This window comes from Thermobia domestica, chromosome 12 (assembly GCF_964235325.1).
Source record: "Thermobia domestica chromosome 12, izTheDome1.hap1.1, whole genome shotgun sequence".
Taxonomy (NCBI): Eukaryota; Metazoa; Arthropoda; class Insecta; order Zygentoma; family Lepismatidae; genus Thermobia; species Thermobia domestica.
This window is the reverse complement of record NC_137465.1, coordinates 129,700,660-129,722,632: the sequence shown is the minus strand read 5'-3', so window position 1 is coordinate 129,722,632 and position 21,973 is coordinate 129,700,660. Positions and strand designations below refer to the sequence as shown.

The 21,973-nt window shown below is 37.2% G+C and overlaps 1 protein-coding gene across 2 annotated transcripts in view; it reads right to left on the bottom strand.

Annotated features, from left to right (window-relative positions):
* Snx27 (sorting nexin 27) overlaps positions 1–21,973 on the bottom strand; it is a 157,400-nt gene that overhangs the window by 54,115 nt on the left and 81,312 nt on the right. For both annotated transcript variants that reach the window (XM_081734099.1, XM_081734100.1), the window contains exons 3-4: positions 4,588–4,716; positions 3,330–3,463 (exon numbers count right to left, since the gene is read on the bottom strand). In XM_081734099.1, the coding sequence (XP_081590225.1) occupies positions 3,330–3,463; positions 4,588–4,716 (263 nt within the window). The remainder of the gene's footprint in view (positions 1–3,329; positions 3,464–4,587; positions 4,717–21,973) is intronic.

The window sequence follows — 21,973 nt, the reverse complement described above, 5'->3', positions numbered from 1 at the left end:
GTGAAAGCGGTTCTTAATACACACCATTTTAAAGCAGAAACAGACATTCAAACAGCTGTAACACAGACTTTGGCAGGCATCCCAAAAGATGACTTCCAGAGATTCTACCGGAAACTCCGATGGAGTAAGTATGTGCAGGCACAAGGGGAGTACTTTGAAGGTGATCACATTGTGGTATAAATGAACTTTGATCCAGAATAAATGTATAACAAATGTACATAGGACGACAATGTTAGACGATCAATGTTTTGTGTGCAGGCAAAAATCACATGTGATGAACGAGTGCTCAAGGGCACTCCTATAAATTACGTGAATAAAATTTGGGCAAAAGTAAGCTGCATGAATGATTTCCTCCTCGTGGCACGTAATTCCGTACATAAAACTCACAACAAACGGACGAAAAACGCGTTGTGTGTGCTATATAACAGTACAGAGAAAAGCTCTGGAACATTATATTTGAATAGGTGGAACCCAATGTTTCTTCCAGGGATGCAGTTGGCCAACCACCCCTTCCACCTCGAGCTACGGAAAATTAAATTGCTTTTGAAAATATACCAAAATAATGTCCCAGTGCAAACACTTACATTTTCATTTTGTTCAGGACAAAATTTTCTGGAGGAAAACCCCATGGAATCATGTCGAAACAGAGGATACAAAACTCTTCTTTTACGCTATAATGTGTACTATGCAGCCGGAATGAATACCTACAGAGGAAAAAGCAGGTGGCACTTTTGCATACACTTAGCAGTACGCCAGTGGCATACCGCCTTTGGTAGCATAGTATGGAACTGATCGTCGTTTGTTTGCTAATCAGGAGTGTCTCCCAGGTTATCTTGCAGTTTTGTCGTGGAGTCGCGTCAAACTGAGTGCCTATATTGTATGTACCTTTGCAACTTGTGAGTGGATCATAGTAACATGTTCTGGTGTTACGTGTGGAATAACGTGTATGATAACAGGATAGGAAGTGTTGTGTTTAACAGTAGACAGTAATGTTAAGATGTTGACGGTCGTGTGCAAGTGCAGATGTTTGTGTTCAAGTAAAATTGGTGTGTTATTTGTACGTACGTGCGTCATGGCAAATTACCCTGTGTGGGTAGGCAAGGGGTAATAGCCAAGAAGCAAAGATTTGTATCGTAACAGTTTTCCCTCAAACAAGAGTATCTTTCCTTTTTTTTTTTTTTTTTTTTTAACGCCTCCATATTTGTTTTAAAGGAGATCTAGAAAGCTGTCCAGGCTTTGGTGCGACATATACCTAAAGCGTGGTTCACTGGGGGACTAAAGAAACGAACACCAGTGGAGCAAGTTCTTTCAATTCGAGAGTTATTATATAAAAAACTGAAAATGTCTACTCTACTGTCAAATTTGTAAATTTCTCAGAGCAAAATAAAATGAAAATCATTATGATACACATCTCGTGCAATTGAATTACAAAGTCTATCGTACTCTTTGTTCTTTTTTTTTTTTTTTACTTTTATTTTTTATTTTTGAAGATAATTTTATATTAGAGACGGTTAATTGAAAAGGAATTACAAGGTATTGAAAGATTGTGTTAATGAGGCGATAATAAAGGAAGGAGGCCATAGATCGCATCGTTACTCCCCATTCACAGTTCACGTACTGTAAACCCGTTCATCATTATTAGAAAATTAAAATAAATAAATCAAACGGCAAGTACAACTAGCAAGTTCGGAGACATGTTCAATGTTTCCACTTCTTGCTTAGTACTCATATTCAGGTATTCCAGCAAGTTGTGAACACAAATACCTTCTGAGTTATATCTGAAATTATGTTTATAAATAAGTAAATACACATAGGTGGCCCTAGCCGATTTCCACTCAAAATTCCTTTCCAAGTGTCCACATTAATAACGAAATGGGTATGAAACAAAGCTGTTAAATGAACGTCACCATACCTCGCTCCAGCAGACAGATTGCCGTTCAATCATTGTAAAGTAGCGAACGTGAAAATATATCAAGCGCCTGCAAAGTGTAAAATATGTAATTAATTCGTTTTCTCCAAGTGGAAGGGCATAATACAGTCGCAATTTATCGTAATTAGCTAATTAGAAAGCTGAGCTTGAAATCGCAGAGAACTCAGCACACAGATCAGAATTTGTAATCTAAGCCTTTCACGAACGCGATTCACGCGTTCAGCAAGGTCGTTTGCCGCCACAAATTTCCACACTCGGCCGTTCTCTGTCTAAATGCTTCTTTAAATTCTTTGTAGCACTGATGGACACAATCACCACTTACAAAAGTTCCCGTCGTAATCCTTACTCATTCGATGAACTGTGGCTGCATTATGCTCTTTCGCCTGGAGAAAACGAATCACACCATGTAGTTTACACTAGGCGGGTGATTTGATTGCATTCGATTTGTTTTCATGGTCACTACTCAACAATGATTGAACACCGAGTGGCTATCGATGCGAGGGGTGGATGATATGCAATGAACATCTATGCTTTCTCTCCGTCTCGTCATTTCACGGTTCTCTTTTAGTTGCTTAACAGAGGTTAACAAAAATAGCCCTCCTATTTCTTGCATAAAATGGGCGCACAGCTACACCTGAAACTGTATAGTTGAATGAATGAATAAAATGCTCTGGCTGCTTTCTTTCCAAAGTCCCTTCTCATGCCTCACTGTTTATTAATTCCAATATAAGATGCTTCTTTTAATCTGGAACGCAATGTACTATTTGTAGACGAAATTTTAGTACAAATTTCCAAGACTCCCTGCTGAAGGTGTGATCTTTCGTGGTATTATCGATATTGGTGAAACATTAATTCTTCGTGGATTGTCCCAACTAAACAATGACTATAGTAAAACCTGTGTCATTTGAGGAATAAGGTTCCCATCTATCATGAATGAGGAAGAGACAGTCCTTAGGTAGTTTCAATACAATTGTGCATTTATATAAACTCTGCTGCAGATAAACAGGTATGACTTGGTATTTAATTCCAACACTTTTCAAATTAGTTAAGAACCACAGATGCTTATCAACTGTCGGATTTAACGACTTTGAGCTTTTATTTCTAAGAGCAATTATGTAAGGTGAAAATCCGAGGTACAGCATAATTCAGAAGAAGTAAAGCGAAGCTATTTATAGATTAAGGCTATCTACGCAAACTTTAATGCTGGAACATTCCGTTTCTTCGTATAGTATGCAGTCGTGCTAGTCCCTTTCTTCTTTGCTCGACCTTGTATTACGTTAATACAGAATTAATTACCCTAGGAAAATTTTTGAAAATACAATATATCTTAATATAATTTATTGTTTATCTAATGTCGTGCTTCCAGAATAAAGTAATTCCTTTTATAATATATACTTACGAAAACGGCCATTTTCCTGGAAGTTTAGGAAAACTGAAGCCAATAAATTCCTTTTTCAAACTTAAATGAAGATTAGAAAATTCTCTGTATCTTCTAGAACAAAGATGCCGACCAGCCATATAAATATTATATACCTGCAACAGAGATTTTAAAAAAATGTACTAGCAAAATAAATTTAGTATAAATAATACTGAAATTAAAACGCAAACTACCAGTTAATTTCGTAAAAGAATTTTATACTGTCGGAAACTGTGTTGGCTGTTATTTGTATGAATATAGATATCAATTACTATTTATTAAATAAAATTATCATACTACTCAAGTATATTGCGACAGATTAGAGCATTACTAATCAATAATTAGTAACATGCCATTCGGAACCTACGTATAGTAATTTTCAAACTATAATAACAAGTTTCGCAAAACTTCCCAACACATTGATCGAAAGCATTTTAATTAGCATAACTGCAATTTTCTCTCTCTCCTTTGTATCTCATTCAGTCATATTATGACCTTTCAAAACTGTCACTTCTTTCCAAATTACTTCATTTCAGTTGTCATTACCTGATTTGCATTCCTTTTTTACTTGTCAATTAATATCTAATATATGGAAAGTCCATCATGATAAGTTTCTTATAACTGGTTTGAAGCACTGCCACTTCGTAGTCAAATGGCTAGCGCGTGTGCTTTCTGTGCACTAGTTCGAGGTTCAATTCTCCGAGTTAGGTACTTGTCTGGATACAAACTGGAGTAGTAGTTTGTTCCCACTTTAAATAGAAAATATCGTCCCGTTTAGCTCTGGTGCTGAAAAAAACGCGTCCCAATTAATTCGTTTGAAGAACTAAAGTATGCAATAATTCATTACTTCTAACCAGTTACGAACTGGATTTAGTTCTTTCCTGCAATATGTTGCTGTTCTAACACGGAACTACCATTAGAAATGTCTTTATCTTGAAGAAAGAAGAATGTTATACTCATTCCTCTTTAAACTGAAAGTCCCTTGAGGTGAAAGAACAACTCGACTGAATCATAGTTAGTCTATGCATTACAGAAAATATATGCTCCTGTACGGGAACTTAGAATTGACTGATATTATTTAAACTGAATATCTTGTTGAAAATCGATTTTCAGTCCATCATCTTTCATTGTATGTCACCTCATAAGAGAAGTTACCATAAGGAAACATATTTAAAAACTTTATATTACAATGTTTTTTACACAAGAATCAATAATAATAAAAACTTCGTTCCTAACTTACCACATATCGTTCTCCTCCCTTTTCTACATAGTGATAGTCTGGAACAGAAATAGGTAATGATCGTTTCTCACTGTAATCAATGTACGAGTAGCCTGTTGGGTCTTCACTGGGTTCCAACCGCTCAGCCTCCTAAAAACGGTACAATTAAAAATCAACATTTTTCAAATATATATTTCTAATGTCTATCAATAAAACGTTGTGAGGTGATGAATAATCAAGGAACTAAAAACTATCATGATACTTTGTTCTAAATATAGTCGTCACCCTTCTCTTACTATACCTTTATTGCTGCAAGTCATACTGTACGCTGTATCCTACGTGTCATTTTGCGCAATGCCTTATATCACGAACTACAAGTTCATTCGTAATGGAAAACAAGTTTGTATAATGTATATTCTTCAATTTGCTAAACAAGCTAACGCTTATTAGGCAAATAATGTCGTGGTTTCTATACTTCTTTTCTCTTCAGCGTATAGTGTTGACTCCAGACTAGGGGTCTTCAAAAGCATTGCCCCCGAGCTCTTTACTGTGGCCCGCACTCTTTTGAAAAAATAAGTATTTGTCATGCAAACCTAATTAAAGGTTCTAAATACTGCAGTATTGCTTTAGTAGCTCGTGAGCTGATTGAAATTGTTACTGCATTCTGAAATGTGCAACTAGTTGAAGACCCCTGCTCTAGACTTACAATATTATTCAACTTCGTAAGTATGATAAACCTAACTCATTCATTGGCTAAAAGAACCCATAAGTTCAACGCTGCAGAAAATAATTATCCAATATTATACTCCAGAAGGTATAACGTCATTGGCTTCCCGCGCTGGGACCTGCTTGTCACTGGGGGTGCGGTAAGGCGGTAGCCAATCACCACCAACCGTCTACTGCGCTCAGCAAGCCACGAGTAACGAAGCTGACGACTCCCCATAAACGTCACTACAACTTTTCGCGGGAAGCCAACGATGTTATACCTTCCGTACTATAGGTATATCATGCTAAACCAATCCAGTCAAGGTTATTACGGTCTCGTCTCACATTAACGTCCTCTCGACCTTCTCAAAGGTCGTCTCCTATCGGCTTTAAGACAATAGGGAGCGTCAGCAGCAATGGGGACGACAGCAGCGCTCTGTGCTGCCCATTTCTTGAATCCTTGTGAGTATTACTAAGGAACATGGAAAATGATTATGGAGGACAGCGCTGGACGTTATAGTTCCTTTGGAAAGAGGGCATGGTCGCTGTTGAAATCCACAGGCGATTGGTGGTAGTATGTGGAGAACAGGAATCATCGTGAAAAACAGTGTAGAACTGGGTACAAGGTTGGAAAGTAGGTAGCACCTTGACGAAAAAAATAGTAGTAGTTCTGGAAGGAAAGTGGCAGTGACATCACCAGTCATCATCGCCGCGGTAGAGAGGACTATTCAAGAGAACACATGCATCACGTTCTCTGAAATGGAAGCTATCACAGGATTAACCAGAAACACCCTGCAACGTAACGTGTACAACCACTTATAGTTGAAGAATCTGCAAGATGGGTTCCAAACCTCTTGTCTACACAGCAAAAACAATGTTATGTGTACGTGTGCAGAGAACTTTTGCAACACCATGATCATGATCCCGAAAATTTTATGTCTAGGCTTGTGACTGGAGATGAGACTTGGCTCATTACCATGAGCCGACGACGAAGCAGCAATCAATGATGTGGAAACATCATGACAGTTCACTGCCGAAGAAATTTCGAGCAACCTTCAGCTAGAAGCGTATGGCTACAGTGTTCTGGGACACGAAAGTCATTACCCTGACCGACTGGCTGGAAGATGGAGCAACGATTAACAGTATGGACAACCTCAAGACGCTTACGTCCTGCCATTCTCAAAAATCGACCAGGAAAATGGGCTAACGGAGTGCTTCTGCAACATAATAATGCACGTCCTGACACCAGCCGGGAAACCACTGCTGTCATTGATCAACTACGGTTTACAGTGCTGCCAAACCCTCCCTACTATCCGAACTTGTCTCCCAGCGATTAAAACCTGTTCAGAGCAATGAAAATAACCCTCTGTGTGATCGTCGGTTTGAAGAAGCTCATAAACTTTAAGAAGTTACCCAAACATGGGTGTATTTAACTCCAAACAATTAGTTCCAAGAGGGTCTTCTGAAGCTGACAAAACCGCTGGTAAAAGTGGACAAAGGGAGATTATATTGAGAAGGTGGACACACAAGTTGCTGTGTAACCTTTATGAATATGTCTGAAAAAAATGTGTAAATCATTATAGTACGCTCCTCGTGTATTATAAATATATATATAGGGTGTTTCAAAACAACACCGACAACGTTTGGGAGGTGATTTCTGACACCAAGATAAGACAAAAAGTACAGAGTAACCTGGGTGCACAAATGCTTTCTTTCAAAGTTATATGCTGCCGAAAACATGAAAAAATGAACTTTAAATGTCCATAGCTCCAAAACTATGGAACCTACCGTAGTCGGATCAAGACTTCACTTAGGAATTAGTACGTGTCCTATCCAAATATCCAAGTTTCAGAATCCTGCGATACTTCCGTAACAATTTTTATAGAGGTAGTTGATGAGTACTTCAAATTATATGCCCGTAACCAAACTACCTCTATAAAAATTGTTGCGTGAGTATCTTAGAACTTTGAAACATGTATTTTTGGATAGCGCACATATTAGTTCCTAAGTGAAGTCTTGACCTGACTACGGTAGGTCCCACGAGGAAAGAGCCATATTTTGAGGAAACATAGTATGGGTCGTGACAAGCAAAGAAGTCTATATTATCCATGGGTCCATTTCGCTTCGTTTTCGAGAAACGATATATAGATGAAAAGACCACTATTTCGCACACTCTGCTTTGAAGGCACGTATCTCTGAAACCAATGAAGATATCTGAGTCATTCAAGAACAAGTAGGTAGCACACATAATACTGTAGCCATTAGATATGTATCACATTCGTTACACTCACAGATCCCCAGTATCCCGGAATCCTACAATTTTCACATTCTGATTTTCAAATCTCGGAATCGAACCAGAATATCTTAGAATATAATGAAGAAAACTGACCAATTTCACCACCCAATGTACACTGTAATACATAATCAAAATTGTGTTGTAATACGATTAATATCGTAGGAGGCACAGCATAAAAAGGGGGGATTGAAAGAAATTGGATATCAAGTGCATTAATGCAATATGTTCTCATACATACGTAGTTTCTCTTGGTTGCTGAGACATAGCAGTGCTCCGATATTCGAGTTCGATACCCAGATTTGAGGATTAAATTGTGGAAATTTTTTATTTCCGGAATTCTCTCCGGGATCTGAGTGTAACGAACGTGATACATATCTAATACCTACAATATTACGTGCTTTACCTACCTGTGAATGAATGATAGCTTCATTAGTTCCGGAGATACGCGCCTTCAAAGCAATGTGTACGAAATAGAGTGTTTTTTTTTTTTCATCGATATTTCGAAAACGAAGTGGAATGGATTCATGGTTTATAAAGATTTTTGCTTGTCATGACCAGAGATGGTCATTTTTCCTAACCCTCCCTCACCCTCGCCCTCAATTGACGCCCCTCACCCTCCACTGACGCCCTCCCCTCACCCTCCCTCACACTCACCCTCAATTACTTTATCAATCTCACCCTCCACTACTAAAATGAGGGTGAGGTGAGGGTGAGGGCGGCCCTCATGAAGGCAAAATGAGGGAGGATGACCATCTCTGGTCATGACCCATACTACAATGAAATGAAATGAAATCTAAGTTTTACGTCCCACGGTTAAGCCGGTTAGGCTAAAGGAGACGGTAATGAGAAATGAAGTGGGAGGAAACGAGAGAACCCCGAGAAACCCCACGAGCAGACCCATACTATAATTTCCCAAAATATAGCCCTTTGCTGGTAGCATATTCTATATATACAAGGTGGGTGGAAAGTAACTCCCTATTTTGAATTGTGAATTTCTATTAATGTTATTTGTTGACAGCAATGAAAGTTATCTTGTTTTATAGATTAAAGTATGCCATTTTCTCCTATTTTTCTCCAAATAATCTGAAGTTTTTGTTGTTCCTTTCAAGCCACAGAGATGACAGGACGACTAAGCATTGGGCAAGAGAGTTAAAATTGCAAAAAGATTTGAGGTATTGCAGTCTTAATTCAGGTCCAATGGTGGTGAAGGGGTCAATATGGAAGGAAAGCTGTTCTGGGTGCAAAAACAAAATTTGCCACAGAAAATTAATGACTACCGGAAGTATCGTGGACATGAAGAGATCAAATAGGCCCTCAACTTCGGTATCAGAGCAAAAGGTGGCCACAGTGAGGGAGATGTTCGAGCGAATCCCTTTAAAATCAATAAGGCAGGTTGCAAGAGAAAGTGGCATTACACGCTATTCTGTGTGTGCAATTCTCCACAGAGATTATAGGCCATGGAAACCTCATGTATATAATCTGTATCCAGATGATTGCAATAGCCGTGTTGAATTTTCTGGAATTATGCTCGCATGGTATGAAGATCATTCACACGTGCAAACAGGTAGGTAAACAGGCATTGCTGGACATGTTTAATATTTCCAACGAAACTGATGATTTCCCGATACAATAACGTACAGAAAGCGGATAACAGCTGATAGGGCAGAGATGAACACAGATCTCAAGAAAAAAGTTGAGTCTTTTGAATTCTTAGCGGAGAAATCGGAAAACCAGAAACCGCATAATCTTGCATCAAAGTCTCAAGCTCAGTTTCTCAAGAAGAAAAAAGCTGAACTTAAGCAGAAGAATGTTTGGTGTTAACAGATTTTGCAGAAAATTGTTCATTCATCGTTCAGAATGAGATACAGAGTTTTCACTGGATCAATATCCAAGCCACAGTTTACCGTTTCGTGTTCTGTTTTAAGGAAAATGATAAATTAGAACACAAGACATTTTATTGCTTTCAAAAGATTTTCACAGCGTCACAGCGTATATTAAAGAAGTACATCCGAACATTAAAAAACTTATTTATTTTATTGATGGAGCTTCAAGTCCATATAAAAACAAAAAGAACTTTGCTAATCTATGCTGTCACAAACACGACTTCGATCTGGACGCTAAACGGCATTTTTCGGACCCTCCTATGGGAAACACGCCTGTGATGATGTGGGTGGAACTACAAGAGAAGAAAATATTCTTAAGTCTCAATAGCAAGTTTGCACAGGCCAACAAATAATCATATACTCAATGTAGATAACGTTTTCATTTTATAATGAAAAGTAACAAAACATAAAATATTTTCTAATGCAATCAGATGAAATAGCTTAGATCTTCAAAACTCTACAAAAACGTCTTGACTGCTGTACTAGATTTGTTGGTACTAGAAGGTATTATAGGGAGCTAGCTTGTTTACCAGCGGGGGCTGAGGTAGAAGAGGAAATATTTCAACATTTTTCTGCCTGACTCTTGCGATACTCCCTTACCCTCCTTCTATATGTCAGCGTTGCCAGGGTTAGAAAATTGTCACATGAATGTCATTCTGAAGAGTTAGTGTGAGTTGGTTATTTGTTGGTTGCTGTTGTGGTTTAGTTGCTTATTGTCAGGGCCCGGATCTTGTTGACCTAAAATTGTCTAAAAAAACCTATAAAATGACCCTAAAATTCCTGTAAAATGACCCTAAAAATCACAAAAATTGACCTTAAAATTTACGTTTTCTTAACCGTTTATTTTGTTAAACATTGACATTTTTTTAATATCTATTGGATTTTTAATTAACATTTCTCACTCATATTCAAAAAAGTTTTGTTTCAATTAGTTGCAGTCCATTGACCATTTATGTCCATTGATCAGTCCATTGTACGGCACTGTACGTACTGAAAGCATCAATTTACTCCCGAGTTGAAACTAGGAAGCACTCTTAACCAATAAAAGTTCGCAAGTGTAGATTACATGAGAATAATAGATAAAAACCTGTTTAAAATATTTTTGTATTACGCCTTCTAATCCATTTTTAGTTATGCACATGATCACATCCTTTGTGGTCAACAACCCAAAACTATCTGTTTGGCTACCTACCAACCCTCACCTTTCGTCAACCAGACAGTTTAGTTTTCATTAGCTTGTTAAGAATGCATTTTTTCCACCCCTGTAGTCAGGAAGCAAGAAAAGAGATTATTCAACTTCGACTTTTCCACATCCGTAAACCGTCTTCATTTAAAGATTTCCTTATGTGGAAAAAAAAGAATAGAAAGACCATAAGTGACCTAAAAGTTACCTTAAAATATTAAAAATTGACCTGAAATTTCAAAACTGTAAAAAGTGACCAAAGGTTGACCCTTAAAAATATATATTTTTTAGAACCTAGAGTTGATGGATAACATTTTTATTTGAACTTGCCTTGTCCTATGCGTAACAGAAAAAAAGTTGACTTGTCAAAAAAATCCAGGCCCTGCTTATTATTCATTTGACAATGGCTTCACAGCGTAAGAGAGGGCAAACTATACACAGCGAAGCTAGAGAAAGAATAAGGAACGTCATAGTGCAGTGCGACAAAGAAGCGAGGGAGAAAAAACTGAAGCATTTGTTATCACAGTCTAATTTGCGTGTGTCCACTTATACAGGGATCTTCGATAGGGATTGCATAATTCGCATAAACTCTTTGAATTAACTGAGTATTAGGTGAATTTTTTGACAAAGCACTGGCAACCCTGCCCAGGACCGTCGAGTGATCGTTTCTTGGTGACGGGGTAGGGCACCTGTCAATCAACTCTGAATTCCTCAGCCTCACATTAAAGCTAGTTCCCTATAATACCACAAATATGTTCCTATCTCAGAAGGCATTGTAAGATGTTACGTCACTTCAGAGTCGGAGGACTACGACGACCATTTTGTGTTACGTATTCTACCATTTGCATGAAATTACTTTGTTAGAATCAAACATAATGGAATGGATATTTTGCTAACATACAGTTATGTTTTGTGTCTTTACAACAACAATACGATTTTGTTTTCAAAATAGTTTCTTTTTATTGCAATCTCAGTTGTGCTAAACGCTTTGGGTAAGGTACTTTACTTTCTCTCAAACAGTAATGTTCTTAGTATTGTTTAATCTCCGTATATTTAAGTGCTGGGAATAGAACCCCCCCTACACACACACAAAAAAAAAAAACAATAATCGTTCCAATATTGAAACAATACACAACATATAGGACAAGCAACCTATCAACGTGCTCTGAAGATAAGTAACCTCCTATATAGCCCTTCTTTAGTGTGCCAAAACGGTATCACTACAAGGGAGTTTGCTTCATTTTTGAGAGGTTATAACTTTTGTAGTAGTAAAATACACAAGAATATTTTTTATTTGCCATAAACATATACAACAGCACTATATCCTGTGCTAATTTGAGATTTTTATCCCTAACCCCATCAGAGTTATTTGAACCCAAAGTTCGGTTTTTTTCGACATAATCGTGATTTTAACACAACCATAAAAATATAAGGGTAACTATATCACAATCAATATTTTCTTTGGTAAAACTATTGACATATCTCTTCATATCACAAACAAAAACTGTGTATACCGCTCCTTCCTACTTACAAAACATTACAAAAAGTGACATTTCACCGATTATGATGTTTAGTTTTACTAGTAAGTTTCTCATAGAAAGGAGAAACATAGGTAAATACTTATAGGCCTAGTTTTACTTCAATCCATTGCCAATCAAATGACTTTTGTTTTATCCTTCTACATCCTAAGTACTGTTTTCGCAATGAACGTTTTTGTTAACCCTTACAATCGTGAAAGTAGACGCGCGACACGAAACAAACATGGCCGCCACTGGCAAACCGCTTTAGATAGACATATTGTAAACACAGTTTTAAAGTCTTAAAACATGAAGTAAACAACTTTGTAGGTTTCATAATTTTCAAAAATGGTCGAGCAACCAATTTATTTTTTTCTGAGTCATTTTAGATGGATTGACCCAATTGCCTTTACGCGTAACAATGGGAAGTTCGAATTCCTCCTTTCTCCGCATCTTCCGTTCAGAATGATTTTTTTCCCCCTCACTTTGTATTAAAAGGCAGGCAAGACTGGTAATGCTTATTCCAAGATGCCAAAATCAAGAGTATATGCTATCTCAGAGAGTAAGAGAATTCCCAACTGACCATTTCAAAGTAGAAGGCAGTAATCTATTTTGTACTCTTTGTTCTGAATTCATTAATGAGAAGTTACTGTGCAGCTACATGTTTCTTTTTTGAAACAACGCAAGGAAAACTGCACGAAACGAGTAGTATGTTGTATTGATGTAATTTTTAGTGCGAAAAATTAATAGTTTCCTATACATTTTTAATGCTTGTGTAGTAAAAATGAGTAAAATAAAACAAATATGTAATAGAAATGGGTAAAAGTGAAGTATAATTCAAGGAACAGCATATTAAGGCATAATTTAGGAAAGTGCATAATAAAACATAATGTAAGGACAAAATAAAGCATAATATACAGCTATATAAAGCATAAAGTTGGTTGCCCTAGAAATCAAAATGAACGTATCACGTGAAAACGTAAGTGTCTGTAGAAAAATTACAGAAAATTCATTTTGTAATGTGTATTGTGAGGTTCTATCAACGATCCCATTGGTCTTTATGGAAACACAATTGTTAATTTCTTAAAATATACCGATGTCAAGATATATGTCTTTTGGGAAAGATATCCTCTGAAATTGTTCTTATAATGCCCAGTGTCACCTAGAGGCAGGGACTGATCCAGAACGGACTTCTGGGGGGGGGGGTGGTGTAATACTGCCACTTAGAGCTACTTTTAAGAGTTCCAAACTCTGGGATGGGTTTTGTTTCTTATATAAAATAAGAAAGTTTCCTCTTCTGTAGGAGGGGGGCGATCGTCCTGCCTAGGTGACACTCCCATATTATTAGTAGTATTATGTTTTTGAACTAAAGGAGATATATTTTATAATCAGTAAGCCCAAATCACTTAAAACATGTAGTAGTGCAAGTAAAATTCACTTCCGTTAACTTATGGGCGTTGACGGGTTAAACAGCCGGCAGTAAGCATGCAGGATATTGTTGGAAGCCTTCCCCGCCATTCCTGCTCGGGAAATGCGTTCTTTTCTCAGAGGAATGTGCTATTTATTGGAGTTTGCGGAATAGAAATGTCTCCGTATGGGTAAAGAAATTAAGAACAATCCTCCGCACGCCATGCTTTGGGTGGGAATGACTGAATAACACACCTCTGGCCAGTACTTCTTTGAGGGTTCCGTGACCCAGGATACTTATCTGAAGATGTTGAGAGACTGGCTTGTTCCACAGCTTCAGAATCTGGTATCAACAACACGATTGTTTACCAACACGATCCCCCCCACTTTGCACTTGCTGTTCGTGAACGTCTGAACGCACTCTTCCCTGGCCAGTGGATAGGATGTGGGTCCCCAAATTCACCAATTCCTTATCCTTTGCCGCCTCGAAGTCCGGACCTTCTGATACCAGACAATGCCCCGTGGTTTATTTTGATTTGACTTTGTTTAGAGTTCCTTTCAGCAGCGAGGCTATATTATGAGATATGGACCTACAGCTTAACTCTTGGGATCCGAACTACATGAGCTTCCGCCGGAAATCGAACTCGGGCTTCTACCCGAAGAAGCGTATTCTAACCGCTTAGCCATAAGGGAGCTTCCCTGTGATATTATCATCAAATTACACGTAACGAAGAGGCGGTACGTGGACAATCATGCTCTGCGGGTCAGGGTTGAAAAAAACGTTTTTTTAAAATAAAAAACAATGTTTTTATGTTTAAAACGTTTTTTTGTGTTTAAAACGTTTTTTGTTTAAAACGTTTTTAACGTTTAAAACAAAGTACTTTGTTTTAAACAAAAAAAAACGTTTAAAATGTTTATTTTGTTTAAAACAATAATCTAAATAGGCATATATATAACATTTTTACACTCTTAGGCCCGTTACACAGTCAAGCGGAGCTCCGCGCTCCGTCTTCCGCACTACGCGTGTGTGCTTACACAGTCATCCGTAGCTACGCGCCATGCGTCACGTGATTATATACAGGATTCTTCTCAGTCAGTGTTGCGAGTCAACATGAAAAGTTCGAAACGACATTAGTGTCATCTTAATATTTCTGTAAGAAGAGAAAACGAAAAACACAGAAAAATAAATGTCTCAAGATTCATCCCTTAGTTTCTCAAAGAAGTCTGAAGGGAGCTTTTGTGTCTGTGTATATAGATTTGCGAGAAGAAGAGAAGTACTTTAATAATTTCCGTACGTCAATTCAGTCGTTCGATGACCTAATTGAAAAAATTCCATCGAAATTATAAAAATGTAGTTTAAATAGGATCCATATGCACGCTCTTAAAATGCAGCACTTTTCTTTAGAGAAACTATTTTTTTCAAAGAAACAGTGTTAAAAAATTTAACAGATACTGTTTTTTTTTTAAAACAAATGAAAATAACGAATGTTTGTACATTTGGTTAGAACTTCACATCCAATCAACTATTTAATAATAGAGATAAATTATTTGCCTCAAAATATCTTTTTTCATTGTCCATACCTTCATTTTTACAAAACAAAAAAAAAAAACTTTTACATATCTCGTTCCATGCCTGTTCACGAATGTCACGCTTTTTGCGTTCCACACAAGAGGGATCCCATTAACATGGTGTTAACCTTCGTGATAATTGAAACTGAAACTGAAATTTAAAATTTGTTGAAAGAAAGTAGAAAAATTACAATAGTCACGTACTGTTAAGATGGTACATTAGAGTAGGATGACCAAATCGTCAACTAGAAAAAACGGGACAACTTCTTATTTTTGGATAGGTTACTCCCCTAAATATATATTTTTGCCTCTCCGTTCTCTTCTCTTTTTCTGTATCTCTCACAAAAAAGGGCAAATTTACACTTTTTTCATTTTAAAACCTATTGAAAAAGTTGTGGAATTAATTAAATAACAAGTAACAGCGTATCAGCAACTAACAAAAAATGAAATTTTGAAAACATTACTAAAAATATATGAAACATTCATCAATATTTGTCAATCAACAAAATCTGTTACCGGCAGAATTTATGACGTTTAAACATTATTTTACTTACAGCTAGTTTCCTTTTTACTTTCACTTTTATAGTTCTATGCTTTTGTTCCCCTTTCGTAAATGACAGTATGTTACATGTTAGTCAAATCACGGAAACACTGTACTGTAGTAATAACAGAACCTCTGCCTCAGTCTTCCACCGCCCGAAACACAGAGTAAAAACAGTTTGTTTTTCATAAGACTTTCAGCCCCTTACACTGTCGTCTGCGGAGTAAGAGGCCTAGGAGGGAAAACAATGCAGCCACCACATCAAATATCGTAAACGTCGTAACGACATTGCTCAGTACTTAGACATATTTCAATATAATCACATAGCTTAGAAAATAATATAAATTAGGAAATTTTAGATTGGAAAGTTTTTCTGTACCCAATGTACATAAATACGGGACATTTTGGCGTCCCGGGAAATTTTTTCGGGACAATCCCGTTTTTACGGGACGGTTGGTCACCCTACATTAGAGGCACCACATGCACAGTTCCAATTAAGCAAAGACATTAATTGGAAGTTCCAATTAAACGAAGACATTATAGCTAAATTAAAAATAACACTAAAAAAAAATATGAAAATAGTATTATAAAACAGTATAAAATATTATTTATCAACTCACTATCAAAAATAAGAAAAGAAATTGGATCAATTTTCATTTTGCTTTTGCTACCATGCACGTTTCTTTTTAGATTTTAAAGAGAAGTGGCTGCTCCGCGCGCGGAGTTCCGCTTGACTATGTAAGCATCCATTTGCTCAATGGCCCTATCCGCCTCGCGGAGTGCGGATAGGGCCACGCGGAGGCCTCCGCGTGACTATGTATGCACCCATAAGAACCAATAGAACAATCTTGCCACGCGGGACTCCGCGTGACTGTGTAACCGACCTTAGGTATTGCTTGCCATCTATATTCAACCGCTAGATCAAATTTCGGGAATTTCCCTAACCTCGATCCGTCCAAATATTCAATTCCGGAGAAAGAAATCGGGAATTTTCCGATCTCCGTTAACAGAATATGTAGTTTAGTTTCTTTGTGTTACGTTCTACTGGTCGTCTGCATTCTTAATCTTTAAACACCCATTGACGCAACTGCTATGTCAGGGCTTTAAACCTTAAGGGCTCAGTCTTAAACCTCAAATTAAGGCTGGAAGATGGTTCTGGTACAAATTTATTCCTGAAAGATGCAGCTTTGCTGGTGTGTATTTTATGTATGTGGGAGGAGGGTAAATATCTTTTTTTTTTCAACAGTTTTTTGGGGGCCATTACCCCTCTTGGGGGAGAGATTCATAAAAATTGTTACGTGAAGCAATGAAGTAGGCCACTACATGGTAATATCGTGTATTTGTACTTCTTGCTTATATGGGGTAGCAGGGAGGGGGCAAAGTTAGCCAATTTTTGGAGTAAGTTTTTTGACGTAAATTACATTTATTTTTACAACAAACATCAATAGCTAAGTCCTTAATTAAGCTAGAAAGATGATTTGGTACCAAAGTATTTTTGAGGGATGTTGCATTTTATGTATATAGGGGGTACGTATGTACGGCCGAGTGAGAGAGGATGAAGTTTTTTTTTTTTTTTTTTTTTACTTTTCATCATTTTTTTTCATCGGGTTTTAGCGTGTATTCCTCCCCCCTTTGTGGTACATCCATAAAAATTGGTACGTGAAGCAATGAAATAGTCCCCTACATGATAGTAACCTGTATGTGTACTTGTTGTTTATAAAGGAAAATGGGTCAAATTTGGTTAATTTACATTTATTTTCGGGACGGCACCATATAACACAAGATATATTTCACTGAAGTGGTCTAGAAGCATAATTCTTGTTCGTATACATGATGTGTGCAGCAAAAGTGATTTGCATATGGACGTGGTACTATAGTGGGGGAGGGGAGAGTGTCTAATTCAATGAATGTTTTTCTGTGCATATATTTTTAAAATATTTCCTACATAAAACGAATTCGTTACGCAATGGCTATCATTTCTTATATTATTGTCACAAGTATGTGGCCTACACATTAGCATCATTTTACCAGCGTAGAGTGACTGCAACGGTTGCCAGGGCCCCGCAAAGTCAATATTTTCATATTTTTAATGATTTTTTATGTCTGTTATTTTTCTACGAATACGGCTGGAATTTCACGAATGTTACATCGTTGGAATTTGTGGTCTATGAGCTTTCCAATGGTGTATAACTCATGACTCTGTGATAATTAGGAGGGTCACCAAAGCCCCGAACGCGAGAGTCTACCGTTTTGTTAAAATCCCTGGCGGGTATCTAGAGTTAATTGTGTTGTTATACCGTAGACACTAATCATTATTAGGTACCCATGTTGCAGATAGAGATGTATCTTGAAAACTGTTTAGTTAAAATGTCATTTGCTCCCTGAGGCTAGTCACTGCTCTTTTCTATAAGTTGTATTGTATTTGTCAGAGTATTTCTTCTAGCTTATGATATGAGAACTGTTCATTATTATGGAAATGATAGTGATAAAAAAATATCCAATTTTTGAATTTGTATCTTAGAATATAGTGTGTAGTGTGTTTAACCTCCGCTATTCTTGAAAATTAAGAAATGTTCAAATACTTCACTTGAATTTCTGTTGGTTTAGTTATTCGCACACTGATGTGCAGAATTTCGTTCAGTAATTGCTGTTATAATAAGAATATAATTCTGCTTTTAATTTACTCGATGCACAAATCCTGCGGAGGATGGGCTGTTTGTTAGAAAATTAAATTAGCTTCTTCAATCTGATATTTTAGTTGTTTTAAACATGTCCAACCAGCATCGAAAAAAAACACGTTTAAAACAATTTGTTTAAAACGTTTAAAACAAACTGAATAAAACAACAACCCTCGTTTTAAACATGTTTTAACACTTGTTTTAAACATATCAACCCTGCTGCGGGTGTGCTCGAAGCCTTCCAGCATGTGACGCCTCAGCTGCTAAGGCGGATGAGTAGGAGGGCATGGAGGCATATTAAGCTGTGTAAGGATAATGGAGGTGCACATACAAATGTTTTGGACAAATAACTGTGTGTATTAAGTATTATTAATATAGGACTGGAATAATTGCAGGTATAAATGAACTTTCTGGCCACCCTGCACTGTCAATATTGTTTATTATTATTTAAAGTAACATTTACATACTTCACAACTCAAATGGCTTTAGCACTCAGTTTTTCATACATTTGCTAGTTGTTATTTCATTCCTTTTTTTAGTCCCGTGTGAACCAGTGTTTATTCTTGTCAATCTTGGGTATCTCCCCTGTGTTAACCTACATGCTTCATTTACTATCTGATAGAAATGAAAAATAACATGAAAAATAACAAACATTGTGAAATCATTTGTTTGCACAAGATAATCTTGAATGACATTTGAAATAGCATTGACTTCTTTTTTTATAATAAGCACATCTATCTGTTCGGCATTGAGATTTTGCAAGAACATTTTTTCAAATCTTGATCTCAGAACAATAACAGCTCTGGACACTGCTTCTCTCAGCGAAATGTTTCTTTCGGACACTGCACCGAGAATAGCAGAATTATATAGTTGCAGTTCTTAAATGTTCCTACAATGGTACCAATCCTATAAACACCATTTCTGAGATCTACTTTTTCTATAATAAACCTTATGTCTAGAGTTCCACGGTCGACCTTTGGTATAGAAAAAAGTTAAACTACCAATATCAGTATCATGCAGTCTCTGTGTACTTGTCACCATTTTTTTCTGCCGCACGTTTTACTACTATATGTACCGGTATTTATCTATGAACATATGCTCTCTTCTTTCTCACACATGTAGCATGTAATTTTGGATCTGTAACCGTCTAAGTAGTTTCCTGCAAGTTCACCACAAATACCACTGAACAGAACAAAGACATACGCTGCAGGTATGGCAGTGGATTCCTGTCCACAAACAGCATAGATTAATTTGGTCTGTTTCATTTCCTTCAACTGGATGTTCTAAATCACATGAGGGATCAGGTGCTTCATTGTTATCTTCTCTGGTTATGGACTTCAGGACTGTGTTTGGCAGACCGGAATTTAGAAGTTCCACCTTTGGTTCGCCACCAAATAACGCACGGCAAGATGATTTTCTAATAATTCGGTGAAATGAACAGTTTTTCTACCAATGAACAAATTAACCGATCGACGAACTTTTACTTTTGTTGTCATTTATCCAGCTACCTAACATTTTCAACATCTTAATTACTTCGTTCAACACTTCCCAAGGCCTCTGGATGTCGTGATCTCTTGTGAACGATTATGCAGTCTGGCCATGATCCCATGAATTCCTTGATTATCTCTGCAGCGAACTCTCGGTCATTGTTGCTCTGTGGTATGTGCAAGGCACAAAAATCAAGGAAGGTTTTCAAAATTTCAATCACTACAATATTCTCAATTAATTACCACGTATCTTTAAAATAATAAAGTTCATGCCGTATTTTCCAATAAGAAATAACGACCCGGTAACTTCGTGCAAATGCATTTTATTCAGTAAAATAACCTTCAGTTTCAATTGCACATTCCCAATGAGATACAAGCTTATAAATCCCATCTATATATTAAAATGCTAGGTTTATATGTTTATCTCGAAAGAAAAGTTTATATTTTTGTCTTCAATCCTCTAGACAATGAGATCTCAAAAACCACAAGTGCTAGGAACGTGCATTTTCACTAGTCAATTCCAAATCTTGTGTAGATTGTCCAGTTCTAATTGAATATTAAAAAACATAGCCGTTATTACTTTATTACACATTTTGGGGGTACATTGGAAATGTTGAAATTCTAAAAAAGTAAAACATCATATCCTACGATTTATACATTCCAACACCACACAGTTGTATATAGGTTGCATATCACTCAGGCGTTTGTTTCATGGTCAAATTATAATGAAAAACTAAGGATATCCACTTCCCCACTCTAAGATGAATCTTAATTGTTTGGAGTATTTTGCCCAATGAACACCATATACGGTATCACTGACATAATTAATTGTGTGGGTAATGTATTTACTTATTACATATTGCATGCAAAAAGAAAGAAAACACTGGTCATACATGAATTAGAAACTCCAACCGGAAGTAGGCTTAAATCTTGCAAACTGAGAGAGATATTGAGAAAATAATCGAAAAAAAAATCTTCCCTGTATTGCATCTCCAGGCCCGTATTTATATATTGTGCGCCCCTGTGCTCTAAATAATTTGCCGCCCTCAGCACAGAATTTGTCGCCTCCCTCCCGGAAACAACCAATATTAGAGTTGAATTCATAGTTTTTAGAGTCGCTGAGATGAATAGCGAGTTTTAATCTAATTCAACTTCAAGGTCATACTCCACTCTCCAGGAAGGGGGCGAGATTTTAAAAGTAATCGAAAACGACAGATATTAGTGTTGAATTCATAGTTTCCGAGGTCGCTGAGTTTAACGTTATCAATTATCATGATGTTGAAGTTCATCCTCGCCCCTTGAGTTGGAGGTGGGAGAGGAGGACATTTTAAAAATAATCAGATAAGGTAGCTAATTAGTAACTAATACTACTAGAGCGAATTAAACACATTAACATATTTTCTCGTGCTTGTGCGACTGTGGGTTGCTAGTTTTAAATACTACTTTATTGTGAACCTTAAAAAGAGTTTCAAAATGTTGCCGCCCCCCCTAAATTTTGCCGCTCTGTGCTCGAGCACAGAATAGCGCTTACCTAAATATGGACCTGGGTACCCCTTACCATTTTTTATCAAGACGTCTTTCGCTCGTGTCTGTAAAGGGACATGTACAGATGATGTGAGGGATGACAAGGAGATTCATACTCATATGTGAATGATGCGCTGTGTAGAAAGCGCAGGTTCAGCTAATATTTATAAAGTTCTTGTTCCTAGAACCAAGAAAAAGTCCTATGGCCTGCGTAACATCATCTCGGTTTCAGAACTATTGCTCACGCAAATGGTTATCCATGGTCAAAAAAAAAGTGATAGTTGGATGGAGCTATGTCTGAAGAGTAAGGAGGATGAGGTAAAACTTGTCAACCAAGTGTGTTGTTCATCACCTTGGTCGCTTTTGCTGTACGAAGTCTGGGGACCTTCAAGAAGGATAATTTCTTTTCTGTTGACTAGTGGTGGCTCCTTTGGACGCAGTGCAGCTGCAACCCTTTGCAACTAGTACAAATACACCTCGACTGTAATGGTTTTGCCACACTAGTAATTGAAAGTGCATAATACCAACGCTGGTCCACCAAACACAGAGCCGTACTTTCTGTTCGGGGCAAATGCCACAGGTGTAGGGGACGGCCAATGATGTTTTCTTTTGCGGTT